The following is a 27139-nucleotide window of genomic DNA, read 5'->3' on the forward strand; positions in this document are numbered from 1 at the left end:
TTGAGTTTAAACCTGTTCAAATGAGAATAAACACAAATGGTTGAACTAAAATGACTATAAAACTACAGTGACAAGCATTTTGACTTTCTCTGCTCTTTGTTATCTGCTCCTTAATTCATCTCCCATCTTCACCGCGCTATTTTCCATATCATGTAATGTCAATAGAGTGTTAATAGAGACAGCCTCTCCTCACCAGTTCCTCCCCAGGGAATCCAGTAAAATTTTTGATCCACAGATAGAGGTTTCACATTGTCCAAATGACAAAATACCATCACCAGGTTTACGTGTTATTCATTAATGGTACTCTTTCTAGATTTTCTATTTGAGTTTATGTATTGCCAGTGTTCTAAGGCATTTATAATATTTTTAATGTACTTTCAAAATTGTCTATACAATTTTACCTAGTTTTCAATGTTTTTTAGTTGTTTTTCCAGCTAGTTACTCTGAAGTAAGTATAATAATTTTCAGAGACTGTTTTTATACAGAGATAGCAGTCCTCTGCCTTAATCATAAAACATGTGCTGTTTTCATAATGTACCAAATACAGATGCAAAAATGCTTCTACAGATAAAATCTAAGAATTCAAGGATTTAACTCTTGAACTAAAAGTTTAATTATGAGAGACTTTACTGTATATACTGCAATACATCAAATTTATATTATATTATCTTAGCTGGTAAAGATAGCTATTTAAACTGAGACTTCTTTTTTCTTTTTATAGTATCTTCAACCAATCTTGTCACTCCTCCAACAGTTGTCAGTAGTCAACCTAAATTGCAGCCTCCAGTGACTTCGGGTTCTCTGACAGCAACGTCAGTTCTTCCTGCACCCAACACAGCTACAGTAGTTGCTTCTACTCAGGTGCCTAGTGGAAATCCCCAACCTACAATCTCTTTACAGTCTTTACCAGTGATTTTGCATGTACCTGTTGCCGTATCCTCCCAACCTCAGCTCCTACAGAGCCATCCAGGGACTTTAGTGACCAATCAACCATCTGGCAACGTTGAATTCATTTCTGTACAAAGCCCACCTACAATGAGTGGTCTTACCAAAAATCCAGTATCTTTGCCATCCTTGCCAAACCCCACTAAACCAAACAACGTTCCTTCTGTGCCCAGTCCTAGTATTCAAAGGAATTCTCCTGCCAGTGCTGCACCATTAGGAACAACACTTGCTGTACAGGCTGTTCCAACAGCGCACTCTATTGTACAAGCCACCAGGACTTCTTTACCCACAGTAGGCCCATCAGGACTGTACAGTCCATCAAATAATCGAGGCCCTATACAGATGAAAATTCCAATTTCTGCTTTTAGTACTTCATCTCCTGCAGAACAGAGCAGCACGGCCACCACAAGAATTGGTAAGTCAGTATGGAGGTTTAATAATAGAAATGCAAACATGTTAATAGTCTATAGGTAATTGAACACACGCGTGTGTGTGTGTGTGTGTGTGTGTAAGTGACTAGCATAATTGGAAGAACCGAGTAAGTAGAATTTTCACAGAGATTATTTTTAGTTAAGTTTTTTGTTACCTAAGAGAAATGATGTTGTTACAGTGGGATTTGAGAGAGAGTTTATTTTGAGTGAGAAGTTAGCATTTGTAATTTATCTTTTACTAGTTTTCCTAATCTGTGTGAATTTTTAATTTAGGCTTTGTAGCAAGCATTATGAATTACTTTTCTAATACATTTTTCAGATATATCTGAATAGAGCAAGTATATTTTAAAGTATCTAATTGACATAATGTATGCTAATAAGAAGAAAATAAAAACCACGTATCTTCCCTACACATTTGGAAAAACCCTCTGTGCATTCATCACTCATATCTTGCAAATTTGAGTGGTTTAAAAGTAGGTCTTCCCTCTTTAATTTACTACAGGATGTTTGCTTGCTTTTTGTTTTCTCTTTTATATATTTTCCCGTATGACATATTACATGATTATGTTTGCATATGTATATATACTTTGAAGTATTGCAAAAAGGAGAACTTGATTGCTCCTGTTTTTAAAATCTGTAAAACTCTATGTCTTCCTTGTTCTTCAAAAGCATACATTTTTTATGCACTCTTGAACTTGCTTATTCTTCATTTCTGATTTCACATTTATCCCCACTGCTTTTGGAAAGACAGGAAAGAGAGCCTAGGCATCATGTATATAATGACATTGCTAATAGTATCTGTCTTACTGATGTAGGAAGTGACCATGGAATATAAGAAACAGATTATAAATTACAAAATTACTCTTACAAGTGAGATATACAAGCCTTGTTTTTTTTAATTTCTCATGTAGTCTTCAGTAGTGTACTTGCCCTCTGAGTATATTTTCTCATAAAATAGTGATGGTGTTTCATAGAGTTATTGAGAGAATAAATGAATGGCAGCTAAACATTAATATTGGACTGAAGCTGAACATCATCCTCATACAATTAACATCTGGGATATAAGAGTAAATCTGAAATTTCAAATAGAGTTATTAGTAGTATTTGAAATTAAGTATTTGCATGGTACAGGAACCATATTTTTTAGCATTATCTACTTTCACATCCTTATATGCTAAAGATGCTCACTGTTAATTGAGGCAGTGATGAGCAAGATTTTGGGGGGTTACTTCATATTTCTCTAATTTATTTTTCTTCCAGTCATTACTGGTTTTTAATATGTCAGGTGGAAGATGATTATCATGGACATTCTTTTATGAGATTCTGGAGTTTTTCTTCTTTATGAAATTTTGAGCCTAGTTGACATTGTTTTTAATTCATGGTCACAAGATAAGATATATTCTTAAATATAGAACTTTCCCTGAAAGACCATGGCCTGAAAAGAAATAAATAACTTGAAAGATTATTTTGTTTAATGTTGTGAATGCAAGTACCCTAAATACTTCTACAATATCAGAATTGTAATTCAGTTTCATTATCATGTTAACATTGCATGAACATCTATTGACACAAAAGTTATGTTTTTCCCAAAGTTATCTAGCTTAGTGCGCTTTATTAGTTGTAATGAGTGTTAGTCTGTTTTGTATTTATTTAATGACTTGACTGTCCTTGATTATTTTTGTATATAAAATTAATAGTTTTCCCCATTATTATTAATTAGAACATCACTCTACTTTTGTGATAATATACATTTATACTTATACTTAAATTTTATATTTTAACATATATTTAACACATTTATATGTACTTTAATACATAAATTATGTTAAGGAGATCTTCATTTTGAGTTCTATTTATTTATTTATTTATTTTTGCGGTACGCGGGCCTCTCACTGTCGTGGCCTCTCCCGTTGTGGAGCACAAGCTCCGGACGCGCAGGCTCAGCAGCCATGGCTCACGGGCCCAGCCGCTCCGCGGCACGTGGGATCCTCCCAGACCGGGGCACGAACCCGTGTCCCCTGCATCGGCAGGCAGACTCTCAACCACTGCGCCACCAGGGAGGCCCTTGAGTTCTATTTAGAATGCTTACCTACTTTTGAAAGTAAATTATTACATATTAACCAAAAATGTTAATGATAAGCTTTGTTTTTATGCTGTTCATAATGTTAATTAGAATGAGATCCTATGAGATGATATGTTCTTTGATCATGCATAATTTTGGGGTGCCATAAATGGCATTAAAGTAGGCATTTAGCTATTGAGGCTTGCCAAAGCCTAAGCTGAAGCCAAATAGCAAATTTTGGCTAAATATGAAGGTTGAAGCCAAACTTTAATACATCCCTAATGTGATAAAGTAATTAATTAGTTTTAAATCCTATGCTTATGTAGGTTTTATTTAATTAATGAGAACATATACTGTATAACTAGACAGCATGCATTTGTATGTATTTTATATACATATATCCCCATAGAGTAAGTCAATATTTTTTGTAAAATGTAAAGTAAAAATTGTCCTAAGGACTACTTGGATATTTAGAGACCAAATTATAGCTTATATCATTTATTCATAAAATATCAAATGTCTGTATTGTTCTAAGATCCTGCAGATACACAGAAATGTACAAAATAGTCCCTATTCTAACCAAGCTCATAATCAAATATGGAACTTGGATATTAACTAAATAATTAATTATCAGTGTGATGAGTGTAAAGATATGAAGGTTTCTGTGAGAGGATATGGGAGATCTGGGATGGTATGAGAATGGAGTGAATGGAAAGATGGTGGGAAATAAGGTTTTAAAGGATTTTTACAGAGAGGAAGGAGTGTGACATCCATGAACACTGGCTGCAGTGAGGGCAATGGATTAGAGGGGGAAAAACAGAGTTAGGGAGACCAGTTAGGAGGCTCTTGGAGTGATCTGGATGAGAGATGGTGCTGTAAAAATGATTTAAAGGTCTTGCATTGCATTCATTTTCATACCATTATTCAGCACTTACCGGGGTATACTAATTGGCACTCCTGTAAAACCTTTTTATTATTCTGGTAAAAATGCAGTGTTGGTAAAAAGTGACAATATCTTTTCAAAATAAAGAGATAGAGATGTTTCCCCTATGACAGAAAGAATTTGAGGTACAATTTTTGACTTTACACCCTGCCAATTTTTTTTTTTTCTTTTTTTTTGCGGTACGTGGGCCTCTCACTGTTGTGGCCTCCCATTGTGGAGCACAGGCTCCGGACGTGCAGGCTCAGCGGCCATGGCTCACGGGCCCAGCTGCTCTGTGGCATGTGGGATCTTCCCGGACCGGGGCACGAACCCGTGTCCCCTGCATCGGCAAGCGGAACGTCAACCACTGCGCCACCAGGGATGCCCCACCCTGCCAATTTTATTGCTTGATAGATTGATTTGTAACTTCTTACTTTCAGAATTTATCTAAAGTAGATATTATAGTAAAAGAAAACAAAAGATGCAGTGAGACTATAAAATGATTAAGAATCAAGAAAACAAACAATCTGTAATAAAGGGGTAGGGGAAGTTAAGTGAAAATCTAGAATAAGGAATACTATTACAGCTCTGTGAATAATTAACTCTTTGTCCTGAGACAGTTACGTCAAAGAATCACTCTGGATAACAAAACTCTCATAGTTATTAGTATTTGTGTGTGTGTGTGTGTGTGTGTGTAAAGAAGTAAAACATTTTATTAAGCAGTCTAAATCTTCTCTGAATCTTGAGGATAATTGTATGAGGATATTTCAACAGAAAATAAAAATGAAGCTCCCTCACCTACTTTGCTTCTGAATTTACCTTTTATTTTCATTTGAAAATGAAAATGTCTTTTAAATCCAAATGAATGTATTCTGACATTGTATATATGTATTAAAAAATTGGTAGTAAATTGCTGATGTTTTGGTAATGTCATAAGTGTAATTTAATACTCAACCACGTAGGATCACTACCCTGGAATTTGTTTTTTATTAAGTAGTATTTCAAGAACTTCACAGTCCAGAACAGAAGCTGATTCATTGTAAATGAAGTAATTTTAAGGTATTAAAGATATGTATTTATCTTTTTTAAGTTATACACATCTTAAATTATTTCCCTGCGATATTCCTTAGGTTAGAGTTTTATATATATATATATATATATATATATATATATATATATATATATATATATATATATATATATATATATATATATGTTCTTCCTACGAAAGGAACTAAGATAATTCAGATAGGGTAGGGAGAAATTGTAAGGGCCTCCTTTTACTTGCCTAGCCTAGAAAACCCTCTTTTTTAATAGGTAGATATTTATCCTGATTTTTTTAACATACAGATTTATATGTAGAAATACATGGTTCTGTCTCCTGTTTCTGTTTTATTTTTTTTAATATAAATGGTTTACTTTATATGTGTGTTATGAAGATTTACAGATGAAAGGAGTGCCATATTTTGACCAACTTTTTTTGACAAAAAGCAAGGATGGGATGTTTCAACATTAGAAAATTCCTATTAATATAATTAACCACATTACCAAAGAGAAAAAACTGATTAATCACCTCAGTAGATGCTCAAGACATTTGATATAATTTAATACCTTCTCTTTAGAAATTGAGGCAGAAAAACCTACTTGGTTTCTTTTCTGTGCTGTTTTTTCATTCAGCTATCTTTTTTACAACTATATAGTTATAGTTCTATACATCCAACTTTCATATGTATGTGTGTGCATGTGTGTGTACATGCATGCACACACATACATATGCCACAAACTCAACACAAGTTAATTGAAAACTGAATAAAGAAAAATCATCTGTGATCGACCTACTGAGATTATCCATGTATATTTCATCAGAATCACTGTGTGTAACTATTTTTCTAGTGAATTTATTACATTTTTGCCATGTTATTAAATTTTTTTTCTCCAAAGGTATATAGTATGGAAGGATTATATTTTATTTAACCATTCATGTTACAGCATTTAAGTTACACACGTCTTAAATTGTTTCCCTGCAATATTCCTTAGGTTAGAGTTAAAATTTCTGGTTAATGAGTATGTGAAGTGTTTTGATCTCTATTATGAATTTGTCCTTCTGAAAGGTTTTGTAGTGGTGGTCTATGAGAGGATCTATTTACATATGTAACATGTTGACAGACAAAAAAAATTGGAGAAAATTAACATGAATTGTTGTATGTAAAGCAACCCATCCTTTCACATTTTGTAGGTGCCTTTAAGAATAGCTCTGAGTTTTGCTTTGTTTTGTTTTTTGACTCCTCAGAAAACCAGACAAACAAAACAATAGATGCTTCTGTTAATAAGAAAGCAGCTGATAGCACATCACAGGTAAGATTTTTCCTACTGTTTCAAAGTAAAATTCTAATTACAGTCCATAAGAGAATGAATTTCTATCAATATTCTTTGGTAAAATGAAAATTATTCTAAGTCTGTTTTTTACAACTGTCCAAAAATTTTCAAACAGCGTCTCTGTGTTGTTTGACAAGAATTGGGTTTTTTTGCTTAGTAATTCTCTTAGAAATAATATGTTTATAACTGCTTGGATTATATATAATCGGCAGTCTAGTTGTTTTTCTTCATATATTGTGAAGTTTTAAGTCTCCATGTGTAATTTCTTCCTGGCCCATCTTTTTAAGAAGGTATCACTGGTTTACCTCCCCCGTGGGGGTCCCCCCGCAATCCTCTGTCCTGCCATTGCCAGCACACACAGAGACATCATTTTAGTTTCTTCAAAGCTGATCAGAGATAGCTTTTAGGGAAAGAAATTCTTGGTCTTTCTGATAGCTTATTAGCACTTTGCCCGTCCTGGTACTTTTTCATGTTAAATTTAAATCACTCAGGAATGGAGTAACTACTTTTTTCCTGTATTAAATTAACAATGTTCAACATACTTCTTTCACTATATTGCTTTAGGTGTAATAGATTTATAGGGAAGTCATTAGGTTGTTGATAGTCTAATTTTATTTTCTTCCCTTCCTCTTAATCATATCAAGAAATGCATATATTTTTCCTAGAAAAATAAAAAATCTTGAATAAGTCAGGCATGAATAAATTACATGAATTTTAAAACAAGGGCATAATGATCTTTAATTTTGACTGCTTCCCTTTAAAATGATGGATTTTTAACCAAAGGTAGGTGTACACCATGCTTTATAGAAAGCTATTAGAAATATTTTATTTCTTACAAATTTTAGCAGTCTTTTATGATATTAAAGATCAGAGTTTTGATTGCTTCTGAGGATGTCTTGTAGTAGCTATGTTTTTAATTAAAAGTATATGGAGTACTTTCTGGAAGACACATGGTATAGGAAATGTTGATATATTCAGTGACTTTTATGTAACATTTATAGGAAGTCTAGCCTTACTTTATAAAGTAAACCTAAAACTAAACAAAGAAATTACAAACAACTTTATTTCCCTCAGTAATTTTTTTTCTTGTTTGTCTGGACACACTAGGTAATGTTTCAAGACATGAAAATGGATATTGTAATGGCTGTGTTTTTATCTTGTTAAAAATGATGATTCTTCTAAAGTTGTACTGTCTAATGTGGTAGCCACTAATCACATGTTGGCCATTTAAATTAAAATTTAATTTAATTTAGCCTTAAATAAAAAATTTACTTCCTATATCACAGTCCCCCATTTCAAGGCTCAATAGCCAAATATAGCTAGTAACTACCATATTGGAAAACAAAGATATAGAACATTTTCATCATTGCAAAAAGTTATACTAGATGGCTGAAATAAAGTATATGTAATATTGTAAACATCTAGGTGAAATTAAAATTGATATAAAAGTTTGCTATACTTTTAAAATTCTTTACTTAAAAATATTCTTTTTAAATTAAAGAAAAACAACAAAACAAAATAATATAAAATCCAGTCACACCCAGCTGCTTATTATGTTCTAGAAATTCTAAAACATCATGTGTTACTCCCCACTTGACAGGTTTTAGAATCTAAAATGTTTTACTTTACATTGTATTGTATAACTTACATTTTGATGAACCAGCTTGTACCAGTCGATCCAAAAGACGCCTGAAATAGTAAGTGACTGCATCAGGTAGCAAAGAGACAGTGCAACCAAATATTAAGTTCTCAGTGGTTATTTTATTTGGCTTACAGGAAGAGTAATTCAATACCATTGTATGAAAAACACATACAAGTAGCATGACTAGGGAGCTAACCTGCCAAAGTCATGCCTGTTAAAAAAAAGCAAGATTTTCAGCTTTGAATGATTTCAGTTATGGATTTAAATAATAAATATGATATGCAAGTTTTATTATATAATAAGAAACCATTTTGGAAATATATAGGTGCTGCCAGTTATAAATTGATGCTTCACTGGCTCTTTTGGGTTACACATAAAATTTTTGTTGTTGTGCTGAATACCTTGATTAAGGTAATACTTGTTTTTTGGGGTTTTTTAATAAATTTATTCATTTTATTTATTTATTCTTGGCTGCGTTGGGTTTTTGTTGCTGCGCGCAGGCCTTCTCTAGTTGCGGCGAGTGGGGGCTACTCTCCCTTGCATGGACTTCTCATTGCTGTGGCCTCTCCCGTTGCGGAGCACGGGCCCTAGGCGTGCAGGCCTCAGTAGTTGTGGCACGCGGGCTCAGTAGTTGTGGTGCACGGGCTCAGCCGCTCCGCGGCACGTGGGATCCTCAGGGACCAGAGCTCGAACCTGCGTCCCCTGCATTGGCAGGCGGACTACCAACCACTGCGCCACCAAGGAAGCCCCAACACTATTGTTTTTTGAAGATATATTAAGAAATTATCGTTAGGTTTTTCCCCTGTATGTTGCTTAGTAGCAAGTAGAATCTGGTATGAAACAGGTAGCTTGTGATTCTTTAGACTGTTAACTTTCTAAGTATACTCTACCAACTTCTTTTTTCTCTGCCAAATCTTACTTAGTTGTACTTCTGAACACTTTAAGGCTATTATAAATTAGAAGGAATCTGGATGGCTTGTATGGAAATGATCGTTGTTCAGACATAGCTAATTTGAAAATAATTAAATGTGTAAAATATTCTCTGTAGTCCTTGAATGAAGATTTCTCTAATGTCCTCCAAATAAGTATTTATTAACATATTCCATATAATGAGTTATTACTACATATTTTATTCATAGATCTCATTTCATACAGTACATTACTAATATATTTCATATGGTGAAAAAAATTATTTATTCGAAGTATCATCATATGTTGTAAAACAGTATACAAATATTTTTCTGCCGCATCTGTAGTTTTATATTACTTTTTTGAGGGACTCAAGATCAGCCTCAATTTTGTTGATTTGCTATGAGTACTTATAAGACCTGTGACAGGTTATACTCATGGTCATGGTTTATCACAGCAAAAGGTAGAGAGCAAAAACAGCAGGAAAAAAATATGCATCAAGTGGGATTAAGTGCGGTCAGGCTGAGGCTTCCATGTTCTCTCCTATCCGGCACTGCACAGGATGTGCTGTCTCTCTGGTTATTAACTGCAGGGACATGTGCCAATAGTCTTTGCCCAGAGAAGCCTGACTGAGTATCAGGGTCTGAGCTGACTATACAGCTGCGTCTTTCTTTGTAACCAGCCATGGCAGTCAAAACTCAGGACCCCAACAATGAAACCAGGTGTGCATCGTCAAACTTGATGTTTGTGCAAGTCAATCCTGATAAGCCAGTATGACGCTGTTTAAGGTGTACATAAGAAAATTATCATTTATTAATGTAAACTTTCTAAGCGTCACATTCCTGGTAGCCAACCAAGCCTGACTGTAGTTCCCAGGTCCCCTTGGAGAGGTGTGTGGAGTGAACAACCAGGTCTTCTGTATTAATAACTTCCCTTGCAATTGTTGAAGTGCCCTACTCTAGCCTTTCAAATATGTTCTAGTTATTGCCTTTCAAATATGTCATGTTATTTGTTTCAGTAAACAAAACAAAACAAAACAAACCCCCAAACCCTACAAAGCCAGTATCTTTGCTTTCTTGAAATTTTCTTAGTGTTCACTTAATGAGAGTGGTCTCATTTGGGGGAAGGACACATGATTAAGTAACTTTTTTGTTGTTGTTGTTGTTTTTGCGGTACGCGGGCCTCTCACCGTTGTGGCCCTTCTCGTTGCGGAGCACAGGCTCCGGACGTGCAGGCTCAGCGGCCATGGCTCACGGGCCCAGCCGCTCCACGGCATGTGGGATCTTCCCGGACCGGGGCACAAACCTGCGTCCCCGGCATCGGCAGGCGGACTCTCAACCACTGCGCCACCAGGGAAGCCCTTTTTTTTTCCTTTCTTTTCTTTTTTTTTTTTTTTTGTGGTACGCGGGCCTCTCACTGTTGTGGCCTCTCCCGTTGCGGAGCACAGGCTCTGGACGTGCAGGCTCAGTGGCCATGGCTCACGGGCCCAGCCGCACCGTGGCATGTGGGATCCTCCCGGACCGGGGCACGAATCCTGTTCCCTGCATCGGCAGGTGGACTCTCAACCACTGCGCCACCAGGAAAGCCCTAAAGTGTTTTTTAATCGTTTCAGATTGAGTAATTCTGTAATGTGTGTAAATGCAGATACAGGCATGTAATGTCTCTGATTACATACGTTTTCTCAGAATTGATGGCAGAAAAAATGTGAAGATATATAAATTTGCACATAGTGGCATAGAAATAATAAGCTCTAGAGTCAGACAGTGGCTCCTGTCACTTAATAATGTGTAAGCCTTGAATAAGTTATCTAACACCTTGATTTCTTACTTATAAAATACGGCTAATGCTGGTCTCAACCTCAGGATTATTGTAAAGATTAAATTTGTTAATGAATGTATTGATAAAACACTTAGCACAGAGCCTGATGGGAAAAGTGCCAGCTATCATGACTGTCTTATAATTGCTGTTAATAGTTACTGAAATAATTCAATTTTATTTCTCAAGAAGAAAATATAACCAGGAAACTACCTGTAGTATGTGATAATAGATGAATTTTATCAGTCAGGTTATAAATAAATATAATGTAGATTAGATCATTGATTATAGATCTTCTCTTCCTATTAGATTATACATTATAGAAAAATATGCACCTTATAATAGAGCATATTATAATAATAGAGCATCAAAACGTGAGTGAAAACAATAAAAGAAATAGACAAATTGACTTATCGTTATAAGGTTTACCTCTTTATATGTTGTCTAACATTAGTGTGATTACAACAGTTTTTTTATGCTTGCTTTTTTTAGTGTGTTTGTGTATTTGTATTTAAAGTGAGTATCTAGGAGAAGAAAACTAGTTATTTCTTGATTTCTTGATATATTATTTAATCTGACAATCCCTAATTTTGATAGGAAAAATTTCATTCCATTTAGTTAGTATAGTCGTTGATATGGTTGAATTTAGGTCCGCTGTTCTGTAACTTTAAAAATATGTCATCTATTTTTTTGTTTCTGAGTACTTTTTTCCTACATTTATTTTGTGTTGATTTTTTAATACTCTTAATTTTTCTGTTGTCTTCCTGTTTTTCATATGTTTGCATGTTTGTATAGTAATTTTTGATGAATTTAAAACTTAATTTTAAAAGTGGACCTTATTTTGAAAAGTGGACCTTATAGATCTGTTGTAGCAAGTGGATTCTGTTATATTCTTCAACTTTTCATTTTGGATTTTTCAGATTTGTGATGTTTGTAAACAAGTCATTTTCTATGAAGTCATTATCAAAGAAATGTTTATAAGTGTAAGGTTTAGAATTACATCACTGTGTTTGGATTTGGCCTGAATATCTAACATCAAAGAATTATTTTCTTTAATTTTGCAAAATTGGAGTTTTATAGATGAAAGCCTTAATCATTTGGAGTTGATATATCATAAAGTAATTATGATTAGCATTTATTAAGCAGTTACCATGTATCATGCCTGGTGTTAAGCTCTTTGTATGCATATTTGGATTAATCCTTATAATAGACTTCATATCCAAATTTTGGAAGTTGAGGAAATGTCCTTTTAACATAAATTCACATAGCTTGTATGTGTTGGAACTAAAAGATGCACTCAGTCTTTTTGACTTGAAGATCTTGGCTTGTTAGGTCTGTTTTGTACTGCTTTCCTTTTTTGTTGCTATTATATAGTTAAAAAATTTTTAAATTACACTTCTAATGATTTTGGACAGTGGGTGGACTTCAGTCAAATTAGATGGCAGTTGATTATAGCATATCATATCCTATCATACGACAGCATTCTTCAGGGAAAAAAATATTTTATGTAACCTAATTCTGGCTTTAAAGTTGCCTTCGGTGTTTTTGTGAATTAACGTTGATAATTTAGTATAGGATTGGTCAACATTTAAATGTTAGAAAATGGATTGTATGGGACTTTACTGACAGTCCAGTGGTTGAGACTTCGCCTTCCAGTGCGCGGGGTGTGGGTTCAATCCCTCGTCGGGGAGATGGGATCCCACATGCCTCGGGGCCAAAAACCAAGGCGTAAAACAGAGGCAATATTGTAACAGACTCAGCAAAGGCTTTAAAAATGATCCACATCAAAAAAAAAAAAAAGAGAAAAAGTTAAAAAAAAAGAAAATGAATTGTTTACATTTAATCACTTAACGCACTTGATCGTCACCTTAATAGCTCTATGCAATTGACAGTGTAATTTTTTAAAAAAAAGAATTTATTGTGAAAAGATTTCAAAGTTATTTTTTATGTGGCAGATATTTAGCTCATGAGTATCCTTGGGTCATTTATCTGACACACACTCTTTCTTCAGGTAAAGCCATTTAGGTGTCCAGATTGAACCAGGCTATGCATTATCCTTGTTTCCCCTCACTATTATTTTATTTTCCTTATGTCTGCCAGAGTTTCCTTTGCAAAATGCAGATGTTTTGTTTTTTCAGAGTGGAAAAGCCACAGGCAACGATTCAGGTGGGGTCATTGATCTGACAATGGATGATGAAGAGAGTGGAGCTTCACAAGGTACTTAACTATAAGTAATCATACTAAGGAATGCTTTGATACCATTTTTCTCTCTTAATCCATTATATTCAGTGAATACAGATCTCTACCCCATTATTTGTGTCCTTTTTAGAAAGAGGGTTTTTAAGATTAGAATTAAAAAATAGAAATCAAATCTTGAATGTATATGAACAAGGAATAAAGGAAAACAGAGCAACTAGGAGCATATTTGACTGTGGAACACCTGTCCTTTCTTATCTGTTACTTCACTTGATCCTTACAATAACCCTATATTGCTCATTTTAGAGTTGAGGATAGATTCAGAGTGCAAATTAAACCCAAGTCTTTTGACTTTAAATTAAATGCTTTTTCCGTGTGTGTGTGTATTTTAATGTCGATGTTAAATGAAAGTAATGTTAAAAACCATGCACACCCAGAATTCTCAATATTATTCTGAGTTATAATATTTAGAAATTATATTGGTTAGATATTAATCAATATTCCCAGTTGTTCTTCCACAGTGTTAATAGGTGTTCTGTGAATAAAAGTTCATGGTTAAATATGTTTGGAAAATGCTGAGTTAAAATTATATGGATTTTTTCCTTAATACAGATTTCTCTGAGCCTTTGCTATGCTAATTTACAGTGTAAATCTCCAAGAATGATTCAAGCTATAAAGTATTTCTCAAACTTATTTGAGAATAACTGTTCACAGACATATTTGTAAAACTTTGTGGTGGTAATTATATAATACATGTGGAAAATCTAATAGGATCAGGTGCTAATTATTTTACCTTAAAGACATTAAATTTTTTTAAAAACTAAAGATTTTTAAAAATTACATTTTAGGGAATAAGATAGTTAAGTTGGTTTTAGGAAAACAAAATTAAGTAGCTATACAATTCATTATGTGACATTAAAGTCAATTTTTTTTTTTTTTTGTATAAAACTGATGTAAAATTGGAAGGTTTGTGCCATCATTTGTCAGGGTTGAATTCATGCCCGTCTGATTATTGTTTAAAAGTTTCAGATTTTCTGTATTGCTTTTACTATTTTTTTTAATAGAGAAATCTTAATGGAAGGAATTTTCTAGAGCACAAAAATAAATACAGGTTATTTTTGAGAAGACACAGGTAAGGCTGGTTCTAGATAAAAAAGTAAAGTGAGCAAAGTTTGTTATCAGTGCTCTTGCCAGTTGCCTTTCTGTCTCCCCTGCCTCTTGGAGTCTCTTTCCATTGCCCCACCACTGAGTGTTACTTAAATTCTCCCATCTAAAGTGCATTGTTCTTCATCAACACTCAAGTATTAAAGTAGCAGTTGCTAAAGCCTTAAATTTGTTGTATTGAGTTAGAAGTAGGATTCTTTCATTAAAAAAAAAAAGTAAAACTGTGTTTTCTTTAAATGTGAATTAGAATCTGTGATAGAGCCAACAGTGAGTTGTTTAAGGTCCTGACTTGGTTTTCAAATTGGCAAAAGTACACTTAATTAAAATACAAAGAAATTGTTCTCTTAGGGGTAAATGTGACTGAATGGCAAGGATAAACTTGTATTCCTAATTTTTTTCTATCAATAATCATATTGTCTCGCTTTTAATTAACAGACCCTAAAAAGATAAATCACACTCCTGTGTCAGCCATGAGCTCTTCTCAGCCTATATCTCGACCACTGCAACCCATCCAGCCAGCACCGCCTCTTCAGCCATCTGGGGTGCCAACAAGTGGACCATCTCAGACAACCATACACTTACTACCTACAGGTAAATGTGCTGAATCAGTAAGCTGAAACTTTAGTTTTAAAGCCTGCAGTGAAATATGACTATGAAATTGAGTGGAAAGATTAGACAGAAAATTAGCTCATTTAGGTAAATACCAGTGAGCGTGATTGCTGGATCATACGGGAAGAATATGTTTGGTTTTGTGAGACACTGCCAAAGCGTCTTCCAGAGTGGCTGTACCATTTTGCATTTCTGCCAGCAATGAGTGTGAGGAACTGTTGCTCCACATCCAGCATTTGGTATTGTCAGTGTTTTATATTTTCACCATTCTAATAGGTGTATTGGAATCTCATTGGTATTTCATTTGCATCTCCCTAATGACATGTTATGTTGAGTATCTTTTCGTGTGCTTGTTTGTCATCTGTTATCTTCTTTCGTGAGGTGTCTGTTCAGATTCTTTGTCCACTTTTTAATCGTGTTGTTCATTTTCTTATTGTTGATTTTTAGGAGTTCTTTGTATGTTTTGGATAATAGTCCTTTATCAAATATGTCTTTTGCAGATATTTTGTCCCAGTCTGTGGCTTGTCTTCTCATTCCCTTGGATTTTAACCCTAATTATGTTAGTAATAAGTTATAAAAACTATAAACTATTTTTAAAAAAGATCAGACAGAAAATTAAGAATAGTCATTGTTATTTTGAAGGCAATGTATGTTTTTGAATGCAGTATGACTTAATTTCGTGGACAGTCTTAAGTAGCAGCACTGATACAGAATAGTTATAAAGAAGAGTTCAGTTATATTTGTCTTTGTCATCTGCCACTGGAAACAGCAGAAATGAATATAGTTTCTCTGGAAGGGATGAGTGTAATGATTCATTCTGATTATAACCAAGAAGTTATAATTGACTGATCAAACAAGAATTTTTAAATGATTCTTAACTAGAAATAGTTTTAACTGGCCTAACACTACTGTTAGAACCACTAATATTTTACCTGCTACCTCTCAAGAAACTATAAATCAGACATTTTCAAGATGTAGCCTGTATCTCCTAATCTGTTTGGAAGCCAATCAAGACAGGTTGTCTTCTTCAAAAAATAGCCTATTGCTTAAGGGATTTATCTGCAAAATGCTTATATAAGCACTCTTCTCATTAAGGTATATACATTGAGCTCACATGGAATTTGATCCAGTGAAATAAATTAAAATGTCAGTCACCTAATTTAGATAATTTAGAAGGAAATGTCATTATGCAAACCCATGAACAATATAGATAGTAAAATGGGGAATAAGGAGATGAAGAGATAAGTATTCCTCCTCGTATACTTTACTTTTTTCCTCTTTCGAAAGACTCACGTTGAAAGTTAGGATATGTAAAGACTAAGCAATCTCTTTATTATATCCAGTGTTTACCTCCAAATTTATTTTATTATACAGCCCACTTTTCCATATGAAAGTATATTTATTATTGATTTTTATTATATAGTTAATATGTGGTCATTTGTAAAATGTAATTCTAATTCAGAGAGTTATTAACAAGAAACTGTTAACTCCTGAAATCATTACTGTACTTCCATGCTGTCAGTGAACATTTAGGACTCATATTTTGATAAATATGTGTTAATATCACTCAAGGCATTAATGCTCTCTGGAATATACATTAGGGGGAATGCCATAGTAGAGAAGGAAGAAGCCTGTATTTTAGTGGGTGTTTTATTGTTTTGAGTAAGAGATGGTTTGGCTCATCTGAAGAAAATGTCAATTATAATAGCCAGTTTTTTTGAACTGTGGGAACACAGAGTTACTCTCTTGGATTTATACCCATCGGTAGAAGGCCTGGAGGGCCGAAAGTTCCACTCTGCTAAGAATAATTTAACACTGAGGAAGGGAAAATGTACTCTTTTAAATCACTCCTATAAGATCATACTCTCAAGGTCTAAACCCTTTCTTCATCTCACTTGCTTATTTATCTAGTTAAACTAGAGTAGGAAGGGCATTGGACCTGGTTGAGGTACTCTTCTTCTGAAGCTTGGATTGTAGTAATATTAATTTTGATTGGCCCTATCATTCTTAGCTTTCACGATTACAAAAGGAGACGCTTGTCTCTATTTCTCTTTATTATAGTAAATCAGATTTTGTATAAAGTTAATTATCATTTAATACTGTTTACTTAGCATAGAATTTGCTGCATTTTTAATATATTTTTCTGCTTTTCATTAGCTCCAACCACCGTGAATGTAACGCATCGTCCAGTAACTCAGGTGACCACGAGGCTCCCTGTACCAAGAGCTCCTGCAAACCATCAAGTGGTTTATACAGCTCTCCCCGCACCACCAGCTCAGGCTCCCCTGCGAGGAACTGTTATGCAGGCTCCTGCTGTTCGGCAGGTCAATCCCCCAAATAGTAAGAGACTCTTTTCCTGTATATGACTCCAAGTTACTTGTAGTTCTTTAGCACTTAGCTGGAGTAGCTTATATTGACATTAGATTTAGCAAAAAGTGCTAAATATCATATTAAAACTATTATTAATTCATTTTTCTTCCCTTAGGGGAGTTAACCAGAAAAATTGGACTTGTATATTATATGATATGTGTTCTGGGTGTTGTCTTCAGTTTAATTATTTATGGCCTGTACTATCACAGTACCCTATTTGATGTTGGTCTGTACTCGATTAAGAGACACCTTGCCTAGTTAAAGTGGGAATGATCAATTGTGACTTAGCCCAGATGGAGATAATGGTAAAAGATAGCCTCCAATGAGATAGTCTTAAAGGTATGGGAAGTGGCTGAGAAATAAAAGATGGGAAAATGTTAAAGGTAACTTGTAATTTCCATATGTATATGTATGTGTATATAAATGGAAAAATATATATATATATTTAAAATAAATATAAAATAAACTCCCCACCAGCCTAAGAAATAGAGCTTTATCAGTATCCCAAAGTCTACTATATGCCCCCCCTTAACTGCATCCCTCTCCCTTTCTATCAGAGGTAACCATCATCCTGACTTACCTTCTGTCTTTCTGTATGGTTTTGCAATCTATATATGTATCACTAAAAATATTTAGTTTTGCAAAATTTAATAGCAAGGGCAAATCCAGCTGTTTAAAGAAACTTCAGTAATACCATTATTAGGTGATGGCTTCTAGGAGAAAATAAACTAAGCAGAGTCTTTGTCATATTCTGGCTTCAGCTTTCTCAAGTTTACAAGACCTTTCTCTGGGGAAATCAGTCAACAGTGTCATGAATGAATTCTGGGAAACTGGGCTCACCCCAGTCAGGGTACATGGCGGTACTGAATATATGGCAGGAATATAGTTGAGGCGTAGGTGGCTTCTAAATTTTCTGCTTGTGTTGCCCTGATGTATGTCAGAAGAGTTTTCTGTTGGATGAAATGAGTATCCTCAGCTGCTCAGCAGGGCATGGAAAGAAAGAGGAACCTCAGTAACACAAGGCAAGGATAACTGGCTTGTCCTGGAGGCGGCCGAGATCTTTGTGAAGATAGCTTCAAGGCTTCTCTCTTTAGAGTCACACTGCTCCATTCTGACCTGTTTGCCTTGTACATGTCTACCTCCAGTGTTTCAGCGTTCTAGGATTTTTGGTTATAGTCCTTTTGGTAGGGACTGCATTTATTTCTCTCCTGTGCTGGATCTCCTGTTCACTGTGTCTCCTGTTTTCCTCTTTCTTGATTTTCTCTCTCATTTGGGGAGTATATATCCTCCAGTGGCTACTTGAGGAGTTCACGGAGGTAGATTTTATTTTGGTAGCTCGCGTATGTGAGGATTTCTTTATCCTCGTGCTCAGATAATACTTTAGCTGAGTATAGACTTAGAGGAAAAATAGAAATATTTTTCCTTTTGAATTTTAAAAACATCACTTTACTGATTTTAAATGTTTAATTCAGTGTTCTACCAAATTTGGAATAGAATTCTGATTTTGTCACTGAATTTTCTTTTATAGGTGTTACAGTTCGAGTGCCTCAAGCAACTACATACGTTGTAAACAATGGATTAACCCTGGGATCAACAGGACCTCAGCTCACAGTGCATCACCGACCACCACAAGTGCATACTGTAAGTGTGGATGCTTGGTTTCACAAAATTCTCACCTGTAAAGCCGTCAAATATCATTGCAGTTGGCACTTTTTTCTTTAAACTGGTTATATCAAAAGGAAATGACAGGTCTTCTGTGTCTCCAGAAGTTTATTGAAGAAAGTAGACCTTAGCATTGTGAGCACATGTTGGTAGGGAATGATGGTTGAGGATGATTGAGTTTGCTTGTGGTGGTGAACAGTGTATAAGAAGGGCCCACATCTGGGGCATGCAAAGTGGAACAGACCATTTTAAACTCATGGTTACATTAAAAAGAGCATTTCTGAGTATTAAAAAGGATATTTTAAAAAGTATCTTTTCATGTTCTAACTTTAGTTTTCATTTAATACCTTTATTATAGGTATGGCAGCTCATGTACAGAGGGGTTGAGTAACCAGCCCAAGGTCATACCTCATACATTTTCGTCATCTGGCCTTAACTTACCTTTCCAAATGTGTATGTTCTTCTTCACATACCCGATATCTAAATAAAAGTTAATACTTGTTTTTGCCCATAAATCCCCTCTCTTGCCTATCCCCATGCCCTTGCTCATGCTTTTACCTACTAGCAGAAAGGTCCGTGACTATTTCTACATTTCTAAATTCTATCTTTCACAGTCCAATATAAATGTCACCTTTTTCGTGCTGACCGAGAACAAAATATACATTCAGCGTTAAATGTGCTTACTTATAAGAACACGCTGCTGTCTTTATATGGAAAAGCAGTTTGAAAATGAAAGTAGAGTTGATACTCAAATTTTACATGATAGACTTCCACACGTTACTTAAAAACGTTATGTTATATTAAAATAAGTATCTGTAGTACAGATCATCAAATCATAAATTATTTTGTTAGAAGTAGATGCTTATTTCAGTTTTTATCAAGATGATGTTCCATCAGCAAGGGCTTTTGTTTCCCAAGGAAAACTCAGGATTTTAGACCTCGAACGTAGAGTGGGAGGAACCTTAGCTCTCATTGTGCGGGGCGTTACTGGTTACAGATCATCAACTAGAACTTGCCAGAAATGGCATGGGGTCTGGTGTCTCCCAGGGTCCTTGGTGCAAGGTGAAGCCCCTCTAAATGTTCTCTAGGATGCTGTGCTCTGCCTTCAGCAGCGGCCCTCTTGGTGGCCATTATAAACTGGCATGCCTCTTCCTCCTCTAGGAGCCCCCCTCACGCCCTGTGCACCCGGCGCCCTTACCAGAAGCCCCGCAGCCGCAGCGCCTGCCCCCAGAGGCCACCAGCACGTCTCCGCCTCAGAAGCCGCACTTGAAGTTAGCCCGGGTGCAGAGTCAAAACGGCATCGTGCTGTCCTGGAGTGTCCTCGAGGTGGACAGAAGCTGTGCCGCCGTCGACAGCTACCACCTGTATGCCTACCATGAGGAGCCCAGTGCCACTGTGCCCTCCCAGTGGAAGAAGATTGGAGAAGTAAAGGCGCTTCCCTTGCCCATGGCATGCACTCTCACCCAGTTTGTATCTGGAAGCAAATACTACTTTGCAGTACGAGCCAAGGATATTTATGGACGTTTTGGACCTTTCTGTGACCCTCAGTCAACGGATGTGATCTCTTCTTCCCAGAGCAGTTAAACCTTGGAGCCTTTATCTCTTCCTCTTTCTTCAAAAGTTCCACTTTTGGGTCTCGCTTTAATCTTGTGCATGAAACCCATTGTAAGATCCACACTGTGCAAGATTTCTTGGACAGATGTGTATATACATTACATTTGTTTATAATCAGAGTAAACTCAGCCCATAAAGCAGAATCTTTTCCTGAACAATTCAAGCTTCAAGGTTTTGAAATGTAAATGTGCACCTTGCTTTGTTTCGTTTTGAGGCTGGGGTATATGTGTGGGTGTTTGTGCTTTTCTGTATTTATATGTTTATTGCAGTGGAATCTCCCATTTTCATTCTCAAATTTACCTCTCTTCCAGTGTGAAGTAAGTAGATCAAAGGATTTGAGGTATGTATCTGGCATGATTCTGCTTCTCAGAGATCTGTAGGTTCATAGATAAGTGATTTAAACTGAATCTAAATGGAACCCAAAGAAAAAATAAAAAGCAAAATGGTTAAATAGTTTAAAATAGGTTAATTTGAACACAGGAAAGGATCTGTTCATCTTTTCTTTTGTCTCTCCTGGGTTGTCAGTTAGATGAAAAAGATCTGCAATGGGCCCTCCCTTTTCTAATCTGGTTTTTCCATTTATTTTGTGCCTTAGAGATTAACGACAAAAGTAAACAGGGCCATTTGTCCGTTATTATTTACTCTTCCCTGACAGCCTTTCACCCTCATTTCTCCTTTATCTCCACCAAACGTAGCTCATCTCCCTCAAGTAAATTTTAGACCAAGCCTTTTATAAATAGTCTCATCAGTGACATCACTACATTTAACTCCAAAAATTTGACTTGCTCTTTTCTTCCAAGAATATAAATGCTTTTTATTTTTGGACCACGTTGTGTAAGAAAACTTTCCTTCAAATATATTTTGGTATCTGTGTTGCACAAGGTTTTAGAGATGATGAAAGCAATTCTAGTTGTACCTTATCACCCAAAGCATAGTATTCTTTCAAAGGAAGTAAATAGTAAAATTCACAAAATACAGTGAGTAAACTATCAAAGGGAAAGCTCCATTTCTTCTTTATTCTCCTATCATTCTTCCTGTCTTAATCTTTTAACTTTGTTTTGATGGTGCTAAGTTTTGTCTGATTTACTGTATGTCAGCTTTGGATAGGATTTTAAAGTATATCCTTTGGAGTCATTTTATGTAACAATTAGATATAACTTCTGTGCATCTCTGTTCTTCAAAGTTTTAATCAAGTTCAGCTGAGGTCATGGATTTTCATTATGAGTGCCAGCTATACGTGGTATCAGGTACGTGTTTGAGCGTAGATAGCTTAAGACAGGAGAGCTGGTGTAATTTGGCGGGTGAGAGTGTGGTTGGCCATACTTGGAAAGGAATTTGTGGCGTTTGTGAAACAAATTTTCAAGTCATCTTCCCATATCATATTTGAATTCATACTCCTACCTTCTTAAATAAGTTAGTCATTCATTTTTCCTGGAATTATAAAGCGGGAGCTATGGCTTCAATATTATTGCTGCTTTGTTTGCAACTTCGGTGGCTTGTAATAAGGAAGCATTCTAGTTGTAAAGAAACTCTTTGGAGACTTTTACCGGTCAGTGTACTGTCATGTTGGGTGTGAAGTTTGATTGATGCTGAAGAAAGCCTACAGACTGCCAAAAGTAAATCCAAAATCTTCCTTTTGCTTTCAGAAAATGAGACCACAAGAAGAAAGTTTCCACTAATCGTATTTGCCAACCAACTATGTAGACGTTACTCATTCTAGGACTAATGATGATGGTAAAGAAGTTGCCAATGTCATGCCAATTAAACTTTAAAGGGAGAAATTGATGATCTTCTAGATGTGTGTGAGCACCTATCGTATATCTGCATGTATATATGTTTTTACCTGCAATGGTTGCAGTGTTGATTATGTGTTCAAGATCATTCCTGTCTACAGAATAGAAAGCCCACGTTCAAAATTGTTCTTTATTGACCGGTTTTGTGGTCACTTGATAATAATTTGCTTACCTAGCCTAGAAAGGTTCCCTTGGTGAACGTTTTTTATTTATATTCACTAATCCCTTTTTTTTTAAAAGCTTTCATAGCATTATATAATCAGGTGAAGAAAGCCCAGTAGAATGAAAATATAATTTTAGCCTATATTGTGTCATTTCTGTCAGAGAAAAAAAAATACTTAAATAGTAACCCTAAAAATAGATTTTCTACAGTAAAATAAAACTGTTTATTACAGGTGGTGGAGGGAAGGTACAAAGAGAATTTGTGATTATTTGAGGGAAAAGATATTATAAGATGGTCTCCTTCAGTTAGCCTGCCATGGGATTTATAGGCAACAGCTATATTGGAGTTACTTATGGGTGCTAGGCTAGAACTCTAGGCTTTTATTTGGGGCAGGTTTTAATGTTGAAGAGTGCTTTCTTTTTGTTTGGTTTGTTTCTTTGGGGACAGAGAATGGAGGACTCAACTAGAAATAGCTACTGGTTACAGATTTTTTTAATAGCAGTTCACACTCCATGGTACCTTTTTTTAATTTCACAATATCTTTTCACAGAGTGTTATAAATAAGCTTGATAATCCCATTTTGGGAATGCAAGTTTGCTACCTTTTTAGCCTGACAATACTTGTGTAAGTATTGCCTTATTGGAAATCCTGGAAACTTCTGATACTTCAACCTGAAATACAGGATGTTTATATGACATTTAAAGGTAACTGTGATGTTTATTACTCTCTACTTTGCACTTTGTCAGAGTAATCTTCACCCTGTTTTAAGTGTAAGCCTCACATTTTAAAATTATGTTCTTGCCAGTAAATTTATAAATTACATACAAAGACATCTGTTGTTAACAGGTAACTTTATGAGGTAACTATATCCCTCTTTCTCTGGACTCACTTTTTAAAATATGCAGAAAACTATGTGCTGTTTAACACAGTAGAAGTTTATGAGAGAAGTGAAGCGTAGAGCTTTCTTCCTTGGTAAGTGTTGATTGGGATACCATTTGCCTCACAGAGAGGTGTTCCCCACTCTCCTGACCCCCATTGCCAGATAGTAAATGAAAGGTTTAATTGTAAAAAATGACCTAAAGCAAGGAGCTTGGAATCTTAGGACCACCTGTCAGCAGAACTCCTTAGGTGGGCCGCACCATACAGTTCTCTTGCTGTATTGGATTAAGTGTTAACGTAGTTTTTTTTTTTTTGTTTGCTCTTTTGCTTACACTTTCAAAATGATCATTTATGCAGCAAGGTGTTAATACTGCATACACTTTTGTCTTGTTCTGCGAATTTTCCAGTACTGTACAAGATTAACAAAATAATGCCTGTGGTATCCTCCTCTCTTTTATACACTGTGATCTTAGCACAGTAGGTTACGGCAAACACTTCCAAGTGTTCTCCGGGACTTTCCTTCTTGGGCTATTTCAGTATCCTATGATTTATTCATTACTTTAGCTTTATCATCGGCCTGTTTTATTTTAATTTCCAGAAAAACCATGTCCCAGTATTAGATTATTGAAAATAACTCTATCTAAAACCAATGTATGATTCTGCCTGCCTTACTATTTACTGGGCAAATGATGCTCCCTCCCCTTTTTAAAAATTTTGGGACACACACACAAAGAAAGAACAATTCCTATAAGGAGTTTTGTTAGTGCAGCAGGTTTATCCAATTCCTAAAACTTATTCCCCTTGAGCCAGCCAGTGGGGAGGGACAGGATGATACAAATACATGCTTTGTCTTCTGGTCAAATTATTTTATCATGCTAAATAAGTTTTTCATTTTTTTTTATTTGTAGGGTCAGTTAATACCCATCATTTATACTTAATTGCCATCTTTTAAAAAAATTTTGTTTGTAAATAAGGTAACTGGGCAATCAAACACCTTTTGGGAAATCCTGGCTTTAGTGTTTTATCAACCATTTCAAACTTAAATATAAAAATAATTCCTTTGTAGTAAACTTGCATCCTGATTTTTCTTTATTGCAGTTGAAAGTGTAAATAATAAGACAATGTAAGACCTTCCTAATGTCTAATAGAAACTGGGCTATAGCAAGTTGCCCTATTTTTATTAGGTTTTGAAGGGTTTTGTGGGGTTTTTCTTTTTTAAATGTACAGTAGAATGTTGTCTGTATAAGTGTTAACTGTAGTGGGATTTTGTTCAGCAAGCCTGAAATTTATACTTTGAAATAAACTACTGGGTTTTTAACATCCTGTGTACTCTGATTCATTCTGATTATTCTCAGCCCTTGTGTTTTTTTTTTTCTTTTGGGAGTCTTTCACCTTGTTAAGAGTCACTGTTACACTGTTCAGTATGGTTCGTTTAACTTGACAGTACCACAGTACTCAAACCACATACAGTTCTCCAGCTTTGAAAGAAAAGTTTGTTATGCAGAGTTGCTCCCAGATTAGATATGCTGCTTTTAACTAATGGGAGACAACATTAAAGTTTGCTATATTATGTGCCTATCCTGTGCCAGAAAAAGACTCAGCTGTTGCTTCTTAATGACCAGAAAAAGAACACTATTGGAGTATTCCTACTGGAGGTCCCACCACCCCCTAGGGCTTTGTCATCAAGCACATCCAGCTGGGAGAAGGGGAAAGAGCATGAGCAGTACAGGCTGTTAGGGGCCAGGCCTGGGAAGAATCCACTCGCGAGAACTCTGCCACGTGGCACAGCTGCCCAAGGCAGCCTGGGAGGTGTGGTCTGCAGGGCCAGGCTTAAAAGCAGAGAATGGATTTTGGTGAGCGAGGGAGCAGTTTCTGCCATACTTTCTTGTGTATAAGCTTGTGTGCTAAAACGGTATTGTCATCCATCATATGTAATGTTTTCTTCTACAGTGCTCCACTCTATAGTAAATGCTGGTTTTAAAAATGACAAAATTGGCAGTAGAAAATGAAAGTGATAGACTGGATTGAATATATTTTATTAAGACTAATTCTGAATGGGAAAACGTAGTTAAAATAGTGCCCTTGATAGCTCATCTCCCTCCATTTTATGTCAAGTTACAGAATTGGTTTCATGGTAATAAAATCAAAGTTGTAGGCCTCTGGCATGCCCTCATGGAGAGTTTTGTTGAAACGGCTCCAGTGAAAAACAGGGAGGCCACCTTGTACTGTGGGCCCACTAATGGCATAGGCTGTGTACTTGGATGCCAGGTAGATATCTGCCACCTGCAAAGGGAGAAGAGGGGGGCATTTTAGGAAACCATTGGGAAAAAGCTAGACTACATACCTGTTGTAGTTGTTGTTCCTGCTCTTTGTCCAAAGTCACAATATTAGCTCCCCTTCAAATAAAATCTTACAAGCTTCCACAATAATGCTCTTCTGTATCCATCTGGCATTCAGATGTGCACCTAGTAGAAGTGTGTTAAATTAACCGCCAAAAGTGTGAGATCGGGAACTGGGTTACTCATTTCGGAATTCTAGCTCCAAAACGTATTTTGACTCCGTTTTCTCATTTGTAAAAAACTCTGCTTCATAGAAGAGTTGTCATGAGGATTAATCAGAGCAAATACTTGAAGCAGTGCCTGGAATAGATTAATTCCTCAGTAAAAGTTGTTATTAATCAGGACACTAACAACTATTAAAGTAGAAGGAACTCGATGAAAAGTGAGGTCCGTGGTTCTTCAAAACACTTGAACGTTGGGTAGCTGCAGATCTTAAGCTCAGAGGGGAAAGCAGGAAATGTCTCATAACTTCTGATTTTCCTCATATTCAAAATGGCTCAAGAGAAATGATATTTTTAAAGTATATGCTTCAACAGAGACTTTCTTGATGAAAAATTGGCAGGCTCTTGTCTCCTGAAGAAAGTAAAATTTGGCAGATGGAAGCTTGGCTTGGGTTCTCCCCAGTTCAAGTAATTCTCTTTGTGTGTTCTGGAATGGATATAACACTTTTCACACACTTTACTGAATGTTTGCAAATGCCATTAAAAAGAAATAAATGCAAAAGCATTCACTGGGGCTTCATGTGTGCCAGGCTCGCTACATCCACTAAATTTTTCTTACACAACATTTTGAGAGTCATTAAGGCTAAAGCTTGGCTCAAACTATTCTAAAGCATCTTCTGTTTAGACATTAAGCTGACAGAAAAAATAATGTATGGGGGGGTTTGGCATTCTTACAGTTACCAGAGCTTCAGATAGAACAGTTAACTCGCTTGTAACAGATTTCTTCTAGAATTTAGGACTGGAGATGCAAATGAAAAGACACATGCCCAAGCCAAAAGTGCAAAAGGATGTGGTAGAATGAATGATTCCTTCCACCAACCAGATGGCTAACTCACAACCTTGTACATCCCAAATCCAGTAGTGTGCTGGTCAATTTTTAACTAACGAGCTCTCTGAGGGAAAAAGACCCCAATTTGTAGTGTTTGCTGATTTCCATGATGTAAATATTCCACCACTTCAAGCTATCAACATGGTGTCAACTATTTTAACAACTGGTTCTCACAAGCCTATATGAGTGGGCTTCGGC

At 35.7% G+C, this 27139-nt stretch overlaps 2 protein-coding genes across 3 annotated transcripts in view; one reads left to right on the forward strand and one right to left on the reverse strand.

The window, feature by feature from the left end:
* Positions 1-24872, forward strand: part of ATF7IP (activating transcription factor 7 interacting protein) — a 116652-nt gene extending 91780 nt beyond the window's left edge. For both annotated transcript variants that reach the window (XM_081248526.1, XM_081248525.1), the window contains exons 9-15: positions 722-1360; positions 6651-6715; positions 13241-13319; positions 14898-15053; positions 17229-17411; positions 18970-19082; positions 20265-24872. In XM_081248526.1, coding sequence (XP_081104652.1) covers positions 722-1360; positions 6651-6715; positions 13241-13319; positions 14898-15053; positions 17229-17411; positions 18970-19082; positions 20265-20687 — 1658 coding nt within the window. In that variant the 3' untranslated portion in view covers positions 20688-24872. The remainder of the gene's footprint in view (positions 1-721; positions 1361-6650; positions 6716-13240; positions 13320-14897; positions 15054-17228; positions 17412-18969; positions 19083-20264) is intronic.
* A 705-nt stretch (positions 24873-25577) lies between these two features.
* PLBD1 (phospholipase B domain containing 1) overlaps positions 25578-27139 on the reverse strand; it is a 55326-nt gene continuing 53764 nt past the window's right edge. The window contains exon 11 of the mRNA XM_081248527.1: positions 25578-25835. Within this exon, the coding sequence (XP_081104653.1) occupies positions 25668-25835 (168 nt within the window). The 3' untranslated portion in view covers positions 25578-25667. The remainder of the gene's footprint in view (positions 25836-27139) is intronic.

This window comes from Mesoplodon bidens (assembly GCF_964165515.1).
Source record: "Mesoplodon bidens genome assembly, chromosome: 11".
In the NCBI taxonomy this organism is placed as follows: domain Eukaryota; kingdom Metazoa; phylum Chordata; class Mammalia; order Artiodactyla; family Ziphiidae; genus Mesoplodon; species Mesoplodon bidens.